The 19,125-nt window shown below is 39.7% G+C and overlaps 1 protein-coding gene across 3 annotated transcripts in view; it reads right to left on the bottom strand.

Moving 5' to 3' along the window:
• Positions 1–4,821: 4,821 nt before the first annotated feature.
• Positions 4,822–19,125, bottom strand: part of ANAPC10 (anaphase promoting complex subunit 10) — a 65,075-nt gene continuing 50,771 nt past the window's right edge. For 2 of the 3 annotated variants that reach the window (XM_079771672.1, XM_079771669.1), the window contains exon 5: positions 4,822–8,885. In XM_079771672.1, the coding sequence (XP_079627798.1) occupies positions 8,655–8,885 (231 nt within the window). In that variant the 3' untranslated portion in view covers positions 4,822–8,654. The remainder of the gene's footprint in view (positions 8,886–19,125) is intronic. The other variant, XM_079771671.1, reaches the window with a different exon arrangement.

Genomic DNA, 19,125 nt, shown 5'->3' with positions numbered 1-19,125 from the left:
AGTTTTGACATTTTGCATGGGCTCAAAAGGAAAAACAATGTTGTTAATCTGGCCCCCATTCCTTGTAACAGAATTTAGAAATTCCTTCTGTTTTGTGTGGTAAAATTCTATGTGATTGCTATTATAGTGAAGTCTTCCAAGGTTGCCTTACATGCATTAGAGTTCCAGATTCTTGAGGGAAGAGGGGAAAACAACCATTTCTTCCCTAGAGATTTCTCAGATCAAACTGCATGTTCCAAAGACAAAATACTAACTATAATACCAGCTACTTTTTATTGAATACTGGCTATTTGCCAGGCACTGGGCTAAGTGCTTACATTTATTATCTCCCATTATCCTCTGAGGTGTACTGCTATTAGCATTTCTGGTTTGCAGATGAGGATGCTGAGGCTTAGAAAGGTTGTGTGTGCCAGATATTGTTTATTATTTATCTAATGTCTATTCTCCCTTCTTCTGTGCATAGAAAATATTTTTTTTAAATTATTTTTGTAGCCCTGACCGGTTTGGCTCAGTGGATAGAGCATGGGCCTGCAGACTGAAGGGTCCCGGGTTTGATCCCAGTCAAGGGCATGTACCTTGGTTGCGGGCACATCCCCAGTAGGGGGTGTGCAGGAGGCAGCTGATCGATGTTTCTCTCTCATCGACGTTTCTAGCTCTTTATCCCTCTCCCTTCCTCTCTTTAAAAACTCAATAAAATATATTTTTTTAAAAAATTATTTTTGTAGAATGATGATGTGCTTAGCCCTAGAAAACAGTACTTGTGCTTTGGCCTAGTAGCTCAGTTGGTTAGAGCCGTGGTCGGCAAACTGCGGCTCGATGCGGCTCTTTGGCCCCTTGAATGTGGCTCTTCCACAAAATGCCACGGCCTGGGCGAGTCTATTTTGAAGAAGTGGCATTAGAAGAAGTTTAAGTTTTAAAAATTTGGCTCTCAAAAGAAATTTCAATCGTTGTACTGTTGATATTTGGCTCTGTTGACTAATGAGTTAGAGCATCATCCCCTTAGCCAAGGTTGTGGGTTTAATCTCCGGTCAGGGCACATACAAGAATTAGCCAATGAATGAGTCAATAAGTGGAACAAGTCAATGTTTCCTCTCTCTCTCTCTCCCCTCACTCCCTCCCTCTCTCAAAATCAATTAAAAATTTTAAAATAAAATATTTGCCTGAGGCAGCAATCAACTCCCTGATTTCCCAGACAAACTTACCTCCCTTTCAGGTAGAGATGTTCATGTGACCCAGTTGAGATATAAGGATGCTGAAGAATCTGGGAAAATTTTCCCTTTCTGATAAAGGAGGACATGTTAGTATTCTCCCTTCTCTCTGAGTGCCAATGTCATACCTGGAACTATGTTTTGATCATGAGAGAATGACTTAAATTTTCTCAGAAAGCCTATTAGTAAGCTGCTGGGCCAATAAGGCAACCATGGATCTTCAAACCTTTTAATAAACAAAAACAAATTTGTCATTGTGGTAGGGATTTCTATTATTCATAGCTAAATGTAACCCTGACACAGGGATTTTCTGAAAGTGAGATATAAGATGTGAAAGTATGTCAATGCAAGAGCTTATAAATGAAAAGCAATGCCTACTTACTGATGCCTATTACATTGAGAATTGTAATAATGCAAATATAGAAGATAAATAAGACTGAGTCCTTGTCTTCAAGAGTTAGCAATAGACACAGTATAACATTAATATGTTAATATAGAAATGACAGATTACATAAATGCTGAGGAGATCTAGAATAAAAGAACAAAAACATACAGATTAAAATCAGCTACATATAGGCATTCAAGGGAGTGACTTATTAAGAAATATATTTTTATTTATTTCATAAAGGGAGAGATAGAAACATCAATAATGAGAGAGAATCTTTGATCAGCTGCCTCCTGTACATCCCCCAATGGGGATCAAGCACACAACCCGGGCATGGGCCCTGACTGGGAATCGAACCATGACCTCCTGGTTCATAGATCGATGTTCAACCATTGAGCCACACCGGCCAGGCAAGGGAGTGACTTTTGAGCTAGTTCTGCTCAGGAAAGTATTATCAATTAGTAGAATATAGTGACAAGACTAAAGGCCTGTAGATATAAAAGAGTAAAAATAAGAATGAGGGTGCATAAAACAGACAAGCATATTTGCTTGGCTAGAGCAAAACGTCTGAGAATAATTTTTAAAAGGTATTACAAGAGGCAGGAAAGAAGTATGGCTCTGAAGGGCTGCCAAAGGACTTTGGGTTCATATATTTGGTAAATTTATACAGGAAATATAAAATTAGTATACATATTCACAGGAAGTTATATGATGAAACAATTTGTATACCTTTATTTTATTTTATTTATTTTAAATATATTTTGTTGATTTTTTACAGAGAGGAAGGGAGAGGGATAGAGAGCTAGAAACATCGATGAAAGAGAAACATCGATCAGCTGCCTCCTGCACACTCCGCACTGGGGATGTGCCTGCAACCAAGGTACATGCCCTTGACCGGAATCGAACCTGAGACCCTTCAGTCCACAGGCTGATGCTCTATCCACTGAGCCAAACCGGTTAGGGCTATACCTTTATTTTAAAATAAACTAAAGACCAAGGGTCCATCTGGGAACTTCCTGCAATTGGCCTAGAACAGTGGTCGGCAAACTCATTAGTCAACAGAGCCAAATATCAACAATACAACGATTGAAATTTCTTTTGAGAGTCAAATTTTTTTTACTTAAACTTCTTCTAACGCCACTTCTTCAAAATAGACTCGCCCAGGCCGTGGTATTTTGTGGAAGAGCCACACTCAAGGGGCCAAAGAGCTGCATGTGGCTCGCAAGCTGCAGTTTGCCGACCACGGGCCTAGAATGATGTGAATTGGGTGAAACTAAAAGTGATAATTAATGTGGAATCTGCAGGACTTGAGGTTACTGAGTATGAAAAGATGAGAAGAGTAAAAATTACACCAGTTAAACAACTGACAATTTCAAGAAAAAAAAATTACAAACTTTTTCTTAGCAGATCAGTTGACTTAAAAAAGAAAAAACACTTCTGAGAAGTAGGCTCCTTAAATATGGTATTCGTCACAGAATGCTACCTTAAAAAATATGCACTATCTTAAAATAAATAGTAAAATTGCTTTGCTTTGTCTTTGGTAAACACCTGAGTATAACAATAGTTGGATGGAGCATTATCATTCATTCTCCTTTTATTGAGGCTACCCTCGATTACATTTGTCTTCATATCCATCTAACATGTGATTCTTATAAATGTTAACAGTTGAAAACAAACAGCTGGCCGAACTCTCTGCTTCAGTCTTTTGGATAGTTTGCTTCTTGGTGAGTGATCAGTATTTTGATACTGCCGTAGTAACAACAGGAAATGATCTGTTAAAATCTGGATGGCCAACTACTGATCAATGCCAGGGTAAAGAGGAGAGCTAGTCTCAGAATAAAGTCTATAAAAACAGTTTGGGGAATTATTTCCAGGACCACAGGGGAAGAATCGTTAATTTGCTCTCAACATCGGAAAAGCAAATGCCTAGTGGAAGAACATTTTAGGGTGATCACAGAACTGCATCAATGGGAAGCTGACGGCCAAAATGCAGTACTTAAGAAGACTGCCATGGTAAACGCTAGGGCTTCAATTACACATGATGTGAAATACCATTTTCTGAAAGAAGAATGCACTTAGAAAAAGATTTCATAAGCAGGTAGAACTCTCCTAAAATTGGTCTAGATAAAAGTACTAAAAAATAATTTTAACTTTTCATTTGGCCATTGATTATAGACTTTTTGTTAGATTTATAGTTGGGGAGATCTAGTTAATTAGGCTTTGGATTTGTCCTGATATAATAAATCATTATCATGGATAATTAATAAATGAATCCTCGCCGAAACAGGTTTGGCTCAGTGGATAGAGCGTCGGTCTGCGGACTGAAAGGTCCCAGGTTCGATTCCGGTCAAGGGCATGTACATTGGTTGCGGGCACATCCCCAGTAGGGGGTGTGCAGGAGGCAGCTGGTCGATGTTTCTCTCTCATCGATGTTTCTAGCTCTCTGTCCCTCTCCCTTCCTCTCTGTAAAAAATCAATAAAATATATTTTAAAAAATAAAATAAAATAAATGAATCCTCAAGGATTTCTTCTTCATCACCTTCCTCTAAGGCTTTCTGGACAGCACTGCACAGAAACAGACGTGACTAAGTGGCAGACCACAATGCACAGAGAGCTGCCGTGCAGAAGGCTGGTTGGTACACAGCCTTCCCAGCAAACATTTCCAAACACCATACTATAAAACAGCGATTTTCAACTTTCTTTATCTCATGGCACACATAAACCAATTACCAACATTTTGTATTTTTTGCTGACCTGACCAAAAAAATAGGTCTAGTTTTGATTCATTCACACTTAATCGGCTATTGTTGTGTTGGCTATGTCATTTTTTATTATTTGATATTCCAAGGGAAAAGAGATCAGTGCCCTTGACTAAATAGTCAGGTATTGAATGTTTCAAAAATTCTTTTGGCACACCAGTGTGTCTGCCAAGGCACACTGGTTAAAAATCGCTGCTCAAGAGAGTCATAGAAGTGGGGAATGCCAGGACATTGTGGACAAAAGAAGATAATCTTGATTTAAAAGATGCACAAAGCAAGAGTGTCCAGATAGAATCACAACTATAACACACTATTTCCCTAATGCTTTAATATAACATAGTTTTGCAAATTTTATCATTTTAAAAAGGTACCTGATTAAATAAACCATTTACCCATAATTCAATAAAAAATAATACATAAGCCATTTTATTAAGAAGTTTATAGTAACAATTTTCTAAAACACTGGAAACATATCAAACATCTGTATTTGAATCATAAAATTTTATTTATTTGTTGTTTTTAATCCTAACCTGAGGATATGATCTTCTTGATTTAAGAGAGAGAGACATTGATCTGTTGCCTCCTATATGAGCCCTGACTGGGATCGAACCCACAGGGACAACGCTTAACCAAATAAGCCACCTCATCTGGGTAACTCATAAAAATTTATACTCATTAAATTTATACTGTAGTGTATTAATCTGTACTAAATTAGTAGTCAAAATGGTTAAAAGAACAGAAGGCATTGTGTGTAAAATTATTTTTCAAGATTTGTCCATGTTTTAATTGTTGGAACCTTTTAAACAAGAGTAAATGTACAAAATGTCACTTGATACCAAACATACAAATCATCTGTTTCAAATTAACTGTTGTTACTTACATATAAACAATGATAGTCTGGATTCAAAAATAGGCATGAAAAGTGAATAACTAGCTGATATTACAATATTCTTTCTGAAATTCCACCTCCTTCACAATGTCTATTTAGCTTCACCTCTAATTTCCTGGACAGGAAGTCAATTCTCTTCTCCTCTACACTCCTACTCAGCAATCTGAGATACTACCACTCTAATTTCTCATTTGGTTGTTTAGAGAACTATTATTTCCCCTAGTAGCGCTGTAAGCAACTAGCAAGCAAGGTCCACATGAGATTTATCTTAGTTTCTTTATTACATCTAATTCAACATCCAGTATTTATTAGTTTGATGGTTTTTTTTAAGCGTTGTCTATTATGCCTGATCAGTATGGCTCAGTGGTTCGAGCCCCAGCCCAGTCAGGGAGTGCACAGGAGGCAACCAATCGATGTGTCTCTCTCACATCGATTTTTTTTCTTTCTCTCTCCACTCCTTCTTTTCCTTCCACTCTCTCTAAAAAAAAAAATCAATGGAAAAAAATATCCTTGAAGATTAACAACAAAAATTAGTTTAGTCGCCCTAGCCGGTTGCCTCAGTGGATAGAGTGTCAGCCTGTGGACTGAAGAGTCCCAGGTTCAATTCTGGCCAAGGGCATATGCTTAGGTTACAGGCTTCATCCCCAGTAGGGGGTGTGCAGGAGGCAGCCTATCAATGATTCTCTCATCATTGATGTTTCTTTCCTCTCTCCCTCTCCCTTCCTCTCTGAAATCAATAAAAATATATTTTAAAAAATTAGTTGTCTATTAGTGTTCAATAAACTACTATGTTTTAAAATTCCAGTTTTATGAAGTTTCTTGTGACAATACTTCCTCAGCTAATAAACTGATTTAAAAGGTGTTTTATACTTAGATTAGATGTAAAATTTAAAAATTCAAATCTTATAAATGCAGTGTAATACTAAAAAATATATACTCATTACAAATGAATCAGTGAATTTGTAGTTGTTTCATTAACTGTTAAAATGGCTTTTTAATCTTTGTTTTTAATTCTCAAATCCTATACAGTAAGAAATAAATTTATCCATGTTGTTGCATGCATTAATTGTTCATTCATTTTTTTTATTTTTTTTATTACAGTGAAGAGAGAGGGATAGAGAGGGATAGAGATTCAGAAACATCGATGAGAGAGAAACATCGACCAGCTGCCTCTTGCACACCCCCTACTGGGGATGTGCCCGCAACCAAGGTACATGCCCTTGACCGGGATCGAACCTGGGACCTTTCAGTCCGCAGGCCGACGCTCTATCCACTGAGCCAAACCAGTTTCGGCTGTTCATTCATTTTTATTGCTCAGTAGTATTCCACTGTATGGATATACCACAATATCTCTATTATCCAGTTAATCAATATTGTGTTTGCAGTTTTGAGATATTACAAATAAACCTACTATGAATATTCATGTATAAGTCTTTTTATAAACATATGCTTTCTTTTCTTTTGGGTAAATAACTAGGAATGGAATGGCTGGGTCACATAATTAGATGCATGTTTAAGAAACTACCAAACTGTTTTCCAAAGCGGTTATGCATTACATCCTCCCCAGCAGTGTGAGGTCCAGTTCCTCCCTATCTTTGCTAACCGTTGTAATTGTCTTTTTAATTGCAGCACTTTTAGTGGCTATGAAATAGTATCTCATTATGATTTTAATTTGCATTTCACTAATGTCCAATTAACTTCAGCACTTTTCACATGCTCATTTATGTCACATGTATTCGGTGGTGAAGTGACTGTTCAAATCATTTGTTCACTTTTAACTGAATTGTTTTCTTACTGTTGAGTTGTAAGAGTTCTTTATTCTAAATACAAATCTCTTGTCAGATAATCAGTACTTTCAAAATAGAAATGCAACAGTTTTAGATAATTATGCTGTTATTATACCACATAGTCTATCGGTACTTTAAATAATCCTTATAATAAGGGCAAGCATTATCTCTGTAATCCTCAGGTACCAAGTTTTCCCAAGCCTAATATTTAAGACTTCAGTCTCTCCAGTAATGCAAGAACCACCATGGAACTTTTACCAAGCAAGAGTCAATCTGGGGAAGTTCTTTGGCTAAACACCCTCCCTAAAAGTAATAGATATAGAAAAACAGTATGCAAAATAAAATCTACTCATTTTAAACCATGGACAGAAAACATATTTAAGCTCCTCTAGTATCTCTTTTTTTAAATATATTTTTTATTGATTTCAGAGGAGAGGGAGAGAGAGATAGAAACATCAATGATGAGAGAGAATCACCAATTGGCTGCCTCCTGCATGCCCCACACTGGGGATCGAGCACTCAACCCAGGCATGTGTCCTGACTGGGAATCAAACCGTGACCTCTTGGTTCTTAGGCCGATGCTCAACCACTGAATCACACCAGCCAGGCAGCTCCTCTAATATCTTTTTTATTTCTTCCTCTAATATCTTTTTATATATAAAGAATAATTTCATACATTAAAAAAATTTCCATGATACATATTTATCCCTTGGAACGTGTTAGTGTCAAGACACAAATCTGAAACTAACTCATATAGCAGCACTAGAATTAGGATAACAGCAAATTATACTGGCAATCTCTGACATGGTATCAGGATATAGACAACCCTAGGGTTACAAGTATTTCATGGAATTATGACACAATTGACAATATTCCCAAATCAGAGTGGTTCTCATCAGACACCTGATGCTAAGCTTATTTGACAGTTTTTTAAAAGGCCCAGTATTAAAAGAATAAGCTTCCTCTGGAGTTAAAAACAAGGAATAATTTTGGCTTATTAAAGATAATATCTATTGATAAAACATAGGCTTGTGCTCAAACATGAAGTAAAATTATTACTCTAATGCATGATCATTATATGAAATAATCACCTGGTTAGTAAAAAATTATGTATATCCTAAAATTTTCAGTTCAACTAGTTTTCTTTTAGAATGAGGAAAAATTTAATAATTGGCTTCAAATTCTTTTTATTTTTTAAAATTTAAATTGATTTTAGAGAGAGGAAGGGAAGAGAAAGAGAGAAAGGGAGGAAAAAAACAACACACATTGATGTGCGAGAGAAATATCAATCAGCTGCCTCCTGCAGGCATCTTGACTGGGATCACACCTGCAACCTGGGTATGTGCCCTGACTGGGAATCAAACCTGCAACCTTTTGGTGTATGGGGCAATGCTCCAACACCAGCCAGGGCTCAAATTCATTTTTAATATAAAATATGTGAGTGTTATTATATGTTAAAGAAAATAAAGATAGTATGACCCAAATTTTATTTTTTAAAGCTAATATAAAATACTTTTCAAAGCATACAAAAATTGTGAAACAACTGAGGATTTTTCAATAAAGAATACCAGATACATTTACTGACCAGAGAAAACCAAGATATGTTTAATGACTTCTGTTTCCAGGTCACCTTATTGAACGATACATCATGAAATCAATAGTTGTACATCTAGGAAATTTACCAATGGAGCTCTCTTCCACTGGTGTATATATTTTAATTTGTCTCATGTGGGTGTCTCTTCCATTTTGGTGATTGGCTAGAACAGCAATCTGTATCATGAATGTGCGAGTTGGCTTCTTATGGTTATCAGTTAAGGGAACATGAATCCAGCCACTTGGTTCCACCAATTCAAGTTGCTGCCAGGAAAAGAAAAGTCAGATTAGGTTTGCACCCAATGAACATAACTTATTATAATGAATACATTCTAAAGTTGACTTATCTGTGGATAGTGTCAGGTGGGTACTAGACTTATCAAGGTGATCATGTAAGTTATACAAATGCCACTATGTTGTATACCCAAAACTAATATAATATTGTATGTCAACCATAACTGAAAAATTACAAATTAAAAAAACTAGAATAAAAAAATAAAGTTGGGTTAAAATTAACCTCTTGCTCATCGAGGGGGGATGACAGTATGATAAAACCATTACCAGTTACTGGACACATTTAACATGGTCTATTTCTACAGGTGCTAAGCACATTACATGTAACATCTTAGTAGGCAGTCTTAGTGTTAGAATTAGACATGTATAAATGTATACACCCAATGGAAGATAAAAGCAGGAAAATAATCTAATACACTTCTGACATATTTTATTTCAAGAAATATGCCTAATACATCCAAAATCATACAACAATCAGAATCTATATAAATTATAAGAATACTAAGAGAAAATCAGTTATTAACAAGCATCAAACAAAGCTTTCTTTCTTGGGAATAGTAAGTGATTTATTTAGTCTTGATGGTGATTTAAACCTAAAATCTAGATTTTTAATGTTCTTTAATAAGAAATGACAGATTAATTTTTTTTAATTTAAATTTTCTTTTAAACAAGAGTCCAAACTGTCCTTACTTCACAAGGAAAGGAAAACCATAAGTCAAGAGGTAAACCAACGTTTCTAAGTTTTCCTAAAGTAGTTTTTAAAACATATTGATTTTTTAATTGCTTAATTAAAGGGTACAAATGAACTATATATGCATCACAAAAAAATATAGGTTTATCTTATCAAGACAGTCCAAATGGCAATGAGTGTCAAAAACTCTTAACTCGGGGTTCCGTAAGTTACTCTAGAAAAACAATTCAATAAATGCCATATCTTCCTTTTTCTTTCTTTTCTTCTTTCTCTTCTCTTTCCTTCTTTATTCTTTCTTTGCATTTTTTTTTTAAAGAAAGAGGGTGGGTAGAGATGGGGCAAGAGAACTGTAATGGTGTTTAACACTAAATGACTTCCCCCTTTTACTAGTAACTACAAAATATAAGAATAATTGAATTTCTACCCCCATGGTATTTTGGTCAGTGACATTTTATAAACTTCCACTAGAACTAATTCAAAATGAGTGCATCAGAAACCAGATATATCTGTTTTCTATCACTAACCTTTTATTCATTCAGGCCACAAATAGTTATTGAGCACTTAAAATGTTCAAGATATTGTTCTAAGTACAGTTAAGCATACAAAGCATGAACCCAAAGCGTATTCCAAACCTTAAAAAAAAAAAAAAAAAGCTTAGAAGCAGACAAACATCCTCTATGGCTTCATTCAGTTTCTTCATGCATAAAGTAAAGGGATCGGACAAGTTATCATCCAATATCCCTTCCAGCTCTGACATTCAATGAGTCTGATTAAAAGAAGAAAGATGTAGTAGGCAGATGCCCACATCATCCCCCCAAACCTGTGAATATGTTAACATAGCAAAAGGGACTCTGCAGGTGCAATTAAGGTAAAGATCTTGGGATGGAAAGATTATCCTGGACTACCTGAGTAAGCCCAAAGTTATCAAAAGGGTCTTTAAGAAGGCAAGAGAGACAGAGATGTGATGAAGAAGTAAAGGCAGGAGTGATACAACCACAAGCCAAGGAATGTGGGCAGCCTCCAGAAGCTGGGAAAGGCAAGAAACAATTCTCCCAAAAAATCTCCAGAAAAGAATGTACCTTGCTAACACCATGATTTTAAGCCACTAGAACCGTGGTCGGCAAACTGCGGCTCACGAGCCACATGCGGCTCTTTGGCCCCTTGAGTGTGGCTCTTCCACAAAATACCACGGCCAAGGCGAGTCTATTTTGAAGAAGTGGCATTAGAAGTTTAAGTTTAAAAAATTTGGCTCTCAAAAGAAATTTCAATCGTTGTACTGTTGATATTTGGCTCTGTTGTCTAATGAGTTTGCCGACCACTGCACTAGACCCATTTTGGACTTCTCACTTCCAGATTGTACGATAATAAACTTGTGTTGTTTTAAGCCACTAAGTGTGTGATAACTGGTTATAGCAGAAATAGGAAACTACCATAATAGATATACATGGGAGTTTAGAGGAGGGAGAAAGCACTTCTGGTTAAAATAATCTATTCTCCAAGTAAATGTACAATAATAAATCTCAATAATGAACAAAAAGTGAAACCAAGATTCTAAATTCAGCTCCTTACTAATGTAATGTTTTTGACAAATTTAACCATTATTTCTGACAGATACAATGTTATTTTTGAGTATTTAAAACACTTTAGTGTACAAAAAGCTGTATTAAGATTTTATAACATATATAACTTTTGGCATGATATATTCAGAATTATGAAAGTAGTAAATTATTCAATAAATGCAATTAATAAACTATTTCTTCCAAACATATAATAAAGTTTATTGATCTCAATCATTAAAAGTACTATACATTACAAAGTATATATAGCTGTTAATGCCTCTCAGATGGCTTCACCATCAACTATATTGCCTGGAATTCATAAACACCAATTCATGTGTCTACTTCACTTCTATTGTGCCCAGTTTGAATTCTCAGAGTCATCTCTATAAAGTTATTATTTTTTTATTATTTTTTATTAAAGTTTAATATTCTGATACTGCCATATTTAAACTTATTTCATAGATTTTAAAAAAACTCACATACCTATAAATTTAAATTTTTGAAAATGATTAAGATAGTTTATGCAAAAAAATATTTTTTTAAATATTTTCAACAGAAAATTAACAAAAGGCAAAATTTTGCCACAATAACTTTCTTTTTTCCCCTTCCATTTCTGGTTGAATGTCAATAAATGAAAATCTCATCACCACTAAGATATACTTCTTTATTCCTCTTGTTCTTTCTGCCATCTCCCCCTTTTGGCTCCTTTCTCCATATAGTCACTCATTTGAAAAGTTGGTGTTATTTTTTATTGATTTTTTACAGAGAGGAAGAGAGAGGGATAGAGAGCTAGAAACATCAATGAGAGAGAAACATCGATCAGCCGCCTCTTGCACAACCAAGGTACATGTGCCTTGACCGGAATCGAACCTGGGACCCTTGAGTCCGCAGGCCGACGCTCTATCCACTGAGCCAAACCGGTTTCGGCTGGTGCTATTTTTTAATTTTTCACCTGCTAGTTGTCTGTATCCCATTCCAATCTGAATTTTTCCCCACCGCTGAAACCCATCTTGTCAAAGTCACCTGTGACCCCTCACTTTGCCATATCAATTCTTTAATACAGCTTAATACTATATTCTGGATTTTCCTCATCTAATAATGTGCCTGACCAATATCTATTTGTATTTAAAATTTTTAAGGCTTTTAAAGCTTTATGTAATATTGTAGTTTAAACATAGTTTTGTGTACAAAAATATATAACATGGTTTACTAAAGAGAATTTTGTAAATGACAGAAAATAACTGGTAGTTCAGTAAAGACATAAATTTAAAGATTGATGAAGTTAAGACTTATTAATGCTAAGGCAATACGATACTTGAAATTGTCCTATAGAATTGTATCCAGACCCATGACTTCAGGTACCTCAAGTGGATATATGCTGGTGATTTAAAATTTTATATCTCCTTTTTAAGAGGCAACTTTTTTTTTTTTAAATCCTCACCCGAGGATATTTTTTCCATACATTTTTAGAGAGAGTGGAAGGGAGGGAGGGAGGAGGAGAGAAAGAGAGAAACATCGGTGTGAGAGAGACACATTGATTGCTTGCCTCCCGAATCTGCCCCAACCTGGGCAAGGGATCGAACCTACAACCCAGGGTCTGTGCCCTTGACTGGGAATCGAACCCGTGACCATTAAGTTTCCAGGCAGATGCTCTAACCCAGTGGTCAGCAAACTGCGGCTCAAGAGCCACATGCGGTTCTTTGGCCCCTCGAGTGTTCTAACGCCACTTCTTCAAAATAGATTCGCCCAGGCCGAAAACCGACTTCTGAGCATGGGCCACAAAGTTTCAATCTCACTGTACATGTGCACCCGCACGTGGTATTTTGTGGAAGAGCCACACTCAAGGGGCCAAAGAGCTGCATGTGGCTCGCGAGCCGCGGTTTGCTGACCACTGCTCTAACCACTTAGTAAAACTGGCCAGGAAAAGAGGCAACTTCTGAAGGTACCAGCAAGGGAACAGTACAGCCCTGGAGTTAATGCTCATCCCTGTTTGCCTCTCCAGTCTTATCTTCAGTGGTCTTTCATCTAATTTTAGTTATATAGTCTGCAATAATGCAAAAATAAATTTATACTATGAAGGAAACTGATTCTGAAAATATTCCAAAGATTAGAGATGACAAAGAGATATTAACTGTATTTCATTAAAAATGGGTTATCTGTTGTGTGTGTCTGCAAAAAAAAAAAAAAAATTAATTAACTGAAATTAAATGAATTGCTTGAAAAAAATAAGAAAACAAGAGATAGAAAATAAGAAATTTGGTAACTCGATAAAGGAGGTACCACAGCTAATAAATGTGAAGTCAGAAGAGAGAACAGAGAAGGAAAATATGAAAGAACATAATAGCACCTCCCAGAACTGAAAGACAAGTGTTTCCTCACTGATGGAATCCACTGAGCACCCAGCACAATGAAGGAAACATTACACACACACACACACACACACACACACACACACACACACAGGCAGTTACGGCATAGCATCATGAAATTTCTAAACATCAAGGATAAAGAGATTATAAATGCTTCTACAAAGAACAATAGGTCACATGCAAAGCATCAAAAATCAAGTGTTCCTTAACATTTACACTGAAAACTATGAGGCAATGGAGAATGTGCTTAAAATTGATGAAAATTTTCTTCCAAACTAGAATTCCATACCCAGCCAAATCATCCCTCGAGGGTGAGATTAAAATTAAGTTTTCAGTCATGCAAGGCTTCAACAATTTTACCTCCCATGTGGAGTATGCATTCCACCAAAATAGGAAGTAAATCAAAAAAGATGAAGACCTGGGGTCTAGAAAACAAGAGATCAACCAAAGAGAAGGTGAAAGAAACTCCTAGGATGATGTTGAAGGGGTATCTTAAGAAGACAGCTGTTAGTTAGTCCAGGTCCTCTGAGAAACAGACACCAAGACATGAATAGATGCACCAGATATTTATAAGGGCAAATGTCTTTGACAGAAAAGGGGAGGGAGCCAGGGAAGGCTGAAAGAGCTGTCAGACAGTGATGCAGGGCTGAGCCCAGGGGAAGGAGACAGGGAAGGAAGGAAGGCTGGGTGGATCATGTTAGACTCCAGTGCAGTTCCAGGGAAAGTTGGGCAAGGCTCTCAGGGACTGCTGGAGCCCAGGCTGCCTGTCAGGATCCCAGAGTGCCCAGGAATAAGCCTGGTTTATTACCCCTGCTGTACTCCCTCAATGGCTGGTGGAAGGCCTGGTCTTGGCACTAACTGTGGTGATGGATTTCAGAGAGTACCTGGGGCCATCAGTCAGTAACTCCTATGGATCATACTTCTAAGAGGAACATTCTCATGACCATCTATGGTAGCTTTGTAACCTAACCTAAACTACATTTCCCAGGATTCCCTTTCTCACATGTTTCTGGTGAGATGGGACACGAAATATTTTCATACATGATTAGGAGCGCACAAGTGAAGTAGCAGCCATTTTGTTTTTCACACTCAAGTTGAGGTTAGGAGCTCTTGTTGATCACACATGTTGCCACTATCTGCTGGCTCACTTCACTGTCATGGGACAATAGCTGGGCCCACGGACTTCAACCTCCAGCATCATGACAGGAAAACAGCTTTAAGCAATTCCTACTTGTGTAAGGCAAAATCCCTGTAACAAATCCTTTATTACATACTGCCACCTACCCTCCCCCTACACACATATATACAGACACACATATATGCTACACACACACACACACACACACACACACACACACACACCCTAGTGCTCTGCTTCTCAGATTGAACTTACACTGACACAGTAGCTGAGCTGGAGGTCCAGAAAGAATGTTTCCCAGAAAAAAAAGTTTCCAAGCCCTGGCTGGTATGGCTCAGTTGGTTGAGCACTGTCCCATGCACCAAAAGGTTGCTGGTTCAATTCCCAGTCAGGGCACATACCCAGGTTTCAGGTTCAGTCCCAGGTCAGAGTGCATACTGGAAGCAACCAATCAATGTTTCTCACTTTCTCTCTCTCCCTCTCTCTTCCCCTCCCTCCCTCCTACTCTCCTTCCCTCTCTCCTTCTCTTCCTCCCTCTAAAAAAAATCAATAAAAATATATCCTATCTAATAAAGAGGTAATATGCTAATTGATCCTCACGCCATCACAAAGATGGCAGCGCCCACAGCCAATAAGGGAATATGCTAATTGACTGCCACACCCTCAAAGATGGCAGCACCCACAGCCACAAGATGGTGGCACCTAGTCCCCTCAGCCCCCCTGGGGTGGTAGGTGTGTGGCAAGGCCAGGCCCCGCCTGCCTCTGGAGTCCTCCAGTCCCCTCAGCCCCGCGGCCGCCCAGGGCTGCCCGAGGCTCAGGTAACCAGGGCTGGCCAAGGCTTGCACTGCTGGCAGTGGCAGCAGCAGAGGTGTGATGGGGCGTCGCCTTCTCCTGATCGCTGGGTCGCCTCCCGCCCCTGAGGGCTCCCGGACTGTGAGAGGGGGCAGGCCAGGCTGAGGGACCACCCCTCTCCCCACTTCAGTGCATGAATTTTCATGCACTGGGCCTCTAGTTTTAAAATAAAGGAAAAAAATGTGGATCCAAGAGAGCATATGTGACTGCTTCAAGGGGTATTTTATAGATCTGTCAGAGAATTTAGATAACTGATAACATTTTTTTAAATTAAGCAGGGAAATGAGGCAACCACTAATTCCAGAAAAATATTAGGTCTAAAAAGGAAATTTAAGCATAGAACATGACATGAATCAGCTATAAACAATATGTGGTCATAATAATGAAAATGTGCATAATAATTTCAGCAAATACCACAAAAAACTATAGTAGTAAGATGAAGAGAAGGAAAGTATCTACACTAATAAAAGAGAAAGATGCAAATTGACCATACCTCTGCTACACCCACCAGCCACACCCACCAGCCAATCAGGAGTGAGTATGCAAATTAACCCAACTAAGATGGAGGCTGCCACTGAGCTGGAGCGAGCAGGAGGCTTGGGTTGCCCCCGGCGATGGAGGAAGCCAAGCTTCCCGCCTGCCCTGGCCAGCCCTGGCCTCCACTCAAGGCTACAAAGTTTCAATTATAGAAGATAAATAAATCCCAGATACCTGCTTTCAGCCGGCCCTGGCGCTGAAAAAAAACACAGAAAAACAGGAAGGGCTGAGAGCTTGGGTCGCCGGGGGGTGATCAGGCCAGGATGGGATGGCAGTTGTGGGTGATCAGGCTGGTGGGGAGCAGGGCTGTTGGGGGTAAGCAGACCAGCAGGGGGGCCAGTTGGGGGCGAGCAGGCCATCAGTGGGCGTCAGTTGGAGGTGATCAGGACAGCGGGGGGGGGGGGCAGTTTGGAGTGAGCAGGCCAGCAGGGGGGCAGTTGGGGGCAAATAGGCCAGTGGAGAGGGGAGGTGGGGGCGAGCAGGCCAGCGGGGGGTGGGGGGCATTTGGGGGTGAGCAGGCCAGCGGAGGGGGGCAGTTAGGGGCGAGCAGGCCGGCAGGCAGAGTGGTTAGGGGCAATCAGGCAGGCAGGCAGGCAGGTGAGAGGTTAGGAGCCAGCAGTCCCAGATTGTGAGAGGTATGTCCGACTGCTGGTTTAGGCCCGATCCCTGTAAACCAGCAGTAGGACATCCTTCAATGGGTCCCAGATTGGAGAGGGTGCAGGCTGGGCTGAGGGACACCCCCCCCCTCCCCTGTGCACGAATTTCTATACTAGTAAGATGAAGAGAAGGAAAGTATATCCTACCTAATAAAATGGTAATATGTAAATTACCATCACTCCGCTACGCCCACGATTGGGCCAGCGGGAGGCGCAGGGGGCGGGACTCGGGGTGGCCCGGGTAGCCGATTGGGCCAGCGTCTGCGCCATGGCTGTGCTGCGGAACAGAAGGGGCCTCTGGGGCAGCGAGCTCACGTCCCGCCGCAGACCATCAAAAGCGGGGGAGCTGGGTGCCTGTCTGCTCCGGCACCAGGCCTTTCAGAAGCCTTCACCGCACCGGAGGCTTCCGGAAGGCCTGGTGCACCAGCGGACAGGTACCCAGCTCCCCCACGATCGAAAGCGAAAGCGTGTAGGGGACCCTACACGTGCATGATTCAATCATGCACTGGGCCTCTAGTTAGGGAATAAATGAGATTATAGAGCTAAGTCCTAATGTTTCACAGTAAGATATCATTAGATCATGTCTTTAAATATAGATATGTAAATACACCTTATTTAGAATTCTACATTTCTATTACAGATATCTATGTACATATGTTATTTAGAAATGAAAGCAAAGAAGGCTAAAATAACTAAGAGGATTGTTCCCAAAAAGCAGGATGGGGATGTTAGATAGGGAAAGAAGTGCTATTGTTATAAATGCTATTGAAGTCCTTTTGGACTTTTAACCAATGTACATGTTTTATTGTATAAAAGTATATTTAAACCTTAAAAATTAAACTTAAAAAGGTGATAAAAATATTTTTTAAAACTAAGGAAATTACCACAAAAAGTAGCACGGTGGTTACTTCTATGGGATATGGAAAGGATTGTGACAGGGAAGGGAAGAGGGTATACTCCCAGCTTCTGGGATGCACATAAAGTTCTATTTCTTACATTAAAAAGTTATATACACATATAAACCGTGTATGTGTGTTTTATGGACTTTGGGGAGGAGGGAGTGCTAACACACACACAAAAAAAACAATTGCAGAATCTCCAGCACACAGTTGCAGAACTTCTCATGCTATAAATGAGGTGTAGCTTTTCCCAAGTCCCTGATATTCCAGGTAAATTATGATTTGCTATTAAATGGGCTCTAAAATAAATAAATGTACATTTCCCTTACATTTGACATTAATTTATGTTTTATCCCAGAATAAAAATGAAACAGAATTTTTGTACGTATAGTTGCTATGAGAAAACTTTATGCAAACATATACAAACTAGGGGCCCGGTGCACGAAATTCGTGCACTGGGGGTCGGGGGTCCCTCTCACATACTGGGAGCCCTCAAGGGATGTCCTACTGACGGCTTAGGCCCGCGCCCCATGGGGAGTGGGCCTAAGCCGCAGTCTGGCCTCCCTTTGTGGGAGGCAACCGGGCTGATCAGGGGAAGGAACCAGCCCCATCACCCTGCTGCTGCAGCCACTGCTAGTCACTGCAGCCACCAAGGTGTTTTTATCAACACAGACTCCAGTCCCTTCACCAAGAAAAAATGACAACTTTCTTTAGGCATTTTCAGGATGTGTCTTTCATAGGATATGCATTTCTTTATTTATTTTTTATCCTCACTGAGGATATGTTTCCATTGACTTTTAGAGAATGTGGAAGAGAAAGGGAAAGACAGAGAGAAACATCAAAGTGAGAGGAACACTTTCATTGGTTGCCTCCTGCATGAGCCCTGATCTGGGCCCCGGCCTGGGAGAAGCCTGAAACCTAGGTGCATGCCCTTGATCAGAATCAAACCCAGACCCTGCTGTCTGCAGGCCCAGGCATTATCCACTGAGTCAAACCGGCTAGGGCAGGATATGACATTTCTTAGCCTTCCAGCAGCAGACCTTCGTTTTTATCTCTAGAAGTGTGGTAGAAAAACCCTAGATCACTTTTTTGGATTCTTATTACCCAAGTTACTAAGAATATTACCAGTGGCATACAGGAAGCTTAGCCAATGTGCAGTCAGAAAAGGTGTTTCCTCTATAGTTCACACTAATCAACGGCTGGGCCCTGCCCAGGCCTAAAGCCTCTGGCCGAAGCTTTAGGCCTGGGCAGGCCCCTCCAGCTCCCTCTGATCACCGGCTCAACCCTGCCCAGGCCTGCCCAGACCGAAAGCCTCTGGGGCAGGAGTGGAAACCCAGCTCCCTGCAATCAATTGCAGGGGGTCCCCTCCTGCCCAGGCCGAAAGCAGACCCCCAGCTCCCTGCCCAGGCGATCGATCACAGGGGTCAGCTGGTGCACCAGGCCAAAGCAACCCCCAGCTCCCTGCGATCGATTACAGGGGGTCTGCTCCAGCAGCAGGCCGCAGCGGAC

Source organism: Cnephaeus nilssonii (genome assembly GCF_951640355.1).
Source record: "Cnephaeus nilssonii genome assembly, chromosome: 5".
NCBI lineage: Eukaryota > Metazoa > Chordata > Mammalia > Chiroptera > Vespertilionidae > Cnephaeus > Cnephaeus nilssonii.
Note: the sequence above shows the minus strand (reverse complement) of the source record. Positions and strands in the feature narration are given on the sequence as shown.